Below are 2,715 nucleotides of genomic sequence, written 5' to 3'. Positions count from 1 at the left end.
TGTTGCCAGAACTGACCAAGTCAGTGTGAGTGGCTGCTACAGTTGGATAGACATCAATTTAATATTTATGTCGTCTGATTGTTTTTGTCAGCTTATTAAATAGAGATTTTAAGCCCATGTAGAGAATTTAAGCCCTCTCTCTATGTGTTCTCTTGATCACAGGAACTCCGAGGATGGATTTCTACAATTCAAATAGAGAGAACAAGTATGGCAAAAGAGCAGGTCAGTTTTCTTTCTTTCTTAGTTTAGATTAGATGTCTGGCAACAAACACTCAAGTGTTAGTGTGTGTCCAGGATTCTTGGGTCACAAAAGTGCTAGCAAGAGCAACCCCTCCAGCCCTCCTCATCCCACCGAGGCTCTTTCATCTCCGCCGGTGACTCGCTTCGGCATAAAAAGATCAGAATCAGAGTACGCCTTCCCAGTCTCTGATGACCACACCACTCACTGGAAACAACAACAGCATGCTTCTGAACGTGTCCCTAATTCCGGCCATCGGCCTCCTGTCTACAGACACAGCACGGTACAACTACTAATACAACTACTCTTTATTGTGTTTGATTTACACTTTTCTTTCACTTGTCATGGTTTGATCCTTTGTTTCAAAACTCCAGCCCGATCGTCCTAGAGAGAATGGTAAAGAAATAGGGGAAGACATCTCTTATGAACCTGATGCTGATGTGACCCCAAGGAGCAACGCTTCTATGAGCCCCTTTCGATCTTCCAGAACCCGCACGGTACTCACTCGTTTATGCTCTCTTTTGCATTCTTCCCTATATGAGAAGTAACTGAACTACAACGTTGGGGGTTGTCTGGTCTGTGATTTGCAGCCTGATCGCCGTAGGAGGTCTACCGACTTTAGCAGAGAGCTCTATGAGAGAATGTATGAGGCACAGGCCAATGTGAGCCCCTTTCACCCCTCCAGAAGCCGCTCTCCAGCTCCCTACAACATGGTACTGATCCTGGATCTCGTGTGTTTAACATTCTTCTTCTTCCCAATCAGAACCAAAATTAGTTGTTGTTCTCTTTGTGATTGCAGCATGATCAAGGGAGAGACTACAGCAGAGAAAGGTATGGGGCAGAGGGCCATGTGACTTCACGGAAGAGCGCTCCTTCAAGTCCATTTCATCCATCCCAAAGTCCGCCACACGCAAGAACAATGGTAGGTACACCAAACTCTTTTAAGTCCTTGTTACTTAAAACTCAATTCTCTGATTTTTCTCTTCTTGCAGCCTGTGAGATACCAGAAAGGGAAAGATCATTTTGAGGGGATGTACGAGGCGGATGGAGAAGATGTTACACCGGGTAGCAGCCCACCCATGAGTCCTGTTCATGGAGCCACAAGCCGGTTTCCACCACCACCATTCTACTCTTCCAGCGACGACGAAGACAACCATTCCACCTACCTCTTTCCAGAGATTGCAACTGAACATCGTTCCAGGGGCGTCTCAGGAAGCAACGCGGTGTGATTTTCCTCCTGAAAAATCTGTTGAATACCTCCAAAGTAAGGTGTATGAAATAAAACGCTCAAATGCCAAATAACGATTTCTTTCCGTTGTACAGCCGGTTCACTACAAATACCAGATCACTGCGACCGAAACCCACGAGCAAGACATGCAGTTTGAGCCGCCCGAGCTGCCTGACGAGGCTGAAAGCTTCACTATGCAGGAGATCACCAAAATGCGAGGAATTGATAGCAGCTACAAGGCAGGAAAGGAAGAGACACAGTTGTTGATCTCCGAGGCTTACGTCTCCGTGGCGAGTTACAAGGTGCGGAAGAGTGTCTCCGCCACGCTCCAGACCATTCTGGACAAACAAGGAGATATAGCCGCATCCTCAAAGCTGCAATCCAGTTCAACAAGGTCGTTTTACCTGGAATCCCTGGCCACAGTAGTGATGGAGCTGAAATCAACGGCACTGAGAGATCTGAGGAAGGCACGTGTGGCGGAGATCGAGGCGGTGGTGAAGGACATGGACTCGGTTAAAATTGACGTCTCTTGGCTCAAAAGAGCAGTCAAAGAACTGGCCGAGGCGGTGGATTGCTTTGGGCTGTACGACGCTGCTAAGGTGGAGAAAGAAGAGTGCAATACGGGCATGAGAGAGGGGAAGGTAGAGATGGAGGAGCTGAGGGAGGAGTTGAGGAGGAGGGAGAAGGAAACAAAGGAATGCAGAGAGAGGGTGACGGAGATGGCGGGTAGGCTGGGGAAGCTAGAGATGAAGGATTCGAGGGTGACAAAGAATCTGGAGCTGTTCCAGAGCAAGGTCCGTAAATTCGACGGCCAATATGTCCTTGCAGAGATCTAAAGATACCACCAATGTTTCTTTCTACATCCAACGGGCAAATTTACTAAATTAAAAAATAATCATTAAAAGTTCGGTATTGTTATAAATCAATAACCGGCCCGGTCCATATATGGCGGTCCATAAACCGGCCCATCCGCAGGAGAGAGAGAGAGAGAGAGGGGAGAGAGAGAGAGTCGGCCTATTGAGGAGAGAGAGAGGCGGCTACATCAATGTTTTCCTTATTCGTTTATGTTTATGATTTTTAATCTTTTCTATTCTTGTATTTCCATTTATCTTTCTTGTAACATTTATATAAATGGAACACTTATTCATTAATAATATACATATAAACTTACAGCTCTGAATCCTAAGTTTCACAACAGGTATTAAGTTCTTAAAGTCCTAGAGGATCATTAATAGAGAGTCTATTTCAG

At 46.0% G+C, this 2,715-nt stretch overlaps 1 protein-coding gene across 2 annotated transcripts; it reads left to right on the top strand.

The window, feature by feature from the left end:
- Positions 1-2,505, top strand: LOC106327964. Of its 2 annotated transcripts, none has more exons than XM_013766299.1 (8): positions 1-19; positions 163-222; positions 295-521; positions 613-735; positions 829-951; positions 1,038-1,160; positions 1,231-1,461; positions 1,562-2,505. In XM_013766299.1, exons 2-8 carry the CDS (start codon positions 174-176, stop codon positions 2,300-2,302), a joined length of 1,617 nt encoding a protein of 538 aa, XP_013621753.1. In that variant the 5' UTR covers positions 1-19; positions 163-173; the 3' UTR covers positions 2,303-2,505. The 2 variants fall into 2 exon arrangements, with proteins under 2 accessions (XP_013621753.1, XP_013621752.1); XM_013766298.1 differs by having other exon boundaries at positions 8-25.
- The last annotated feature ends 210 nt before the right edge of the window (positions 2,506-2,715 follow it).

Source organism: Brassica oleracea, chromosome C3 (assembly GCF_000695525.1).
Source record: "Brassica oleracea var. oleracea cultivar TO1000 chromosome C3, BOL, whole genome shotgun sequence".
NCBI lineage: Eukaryota > Viridiplantae > Streptophyta > Magnoliopsida > Brassicales > Brassicaceae > Brassica > Brassica oleracea.
This window is presented reverse-complemented; position numbering and strand designations above follow the sequence as displayed.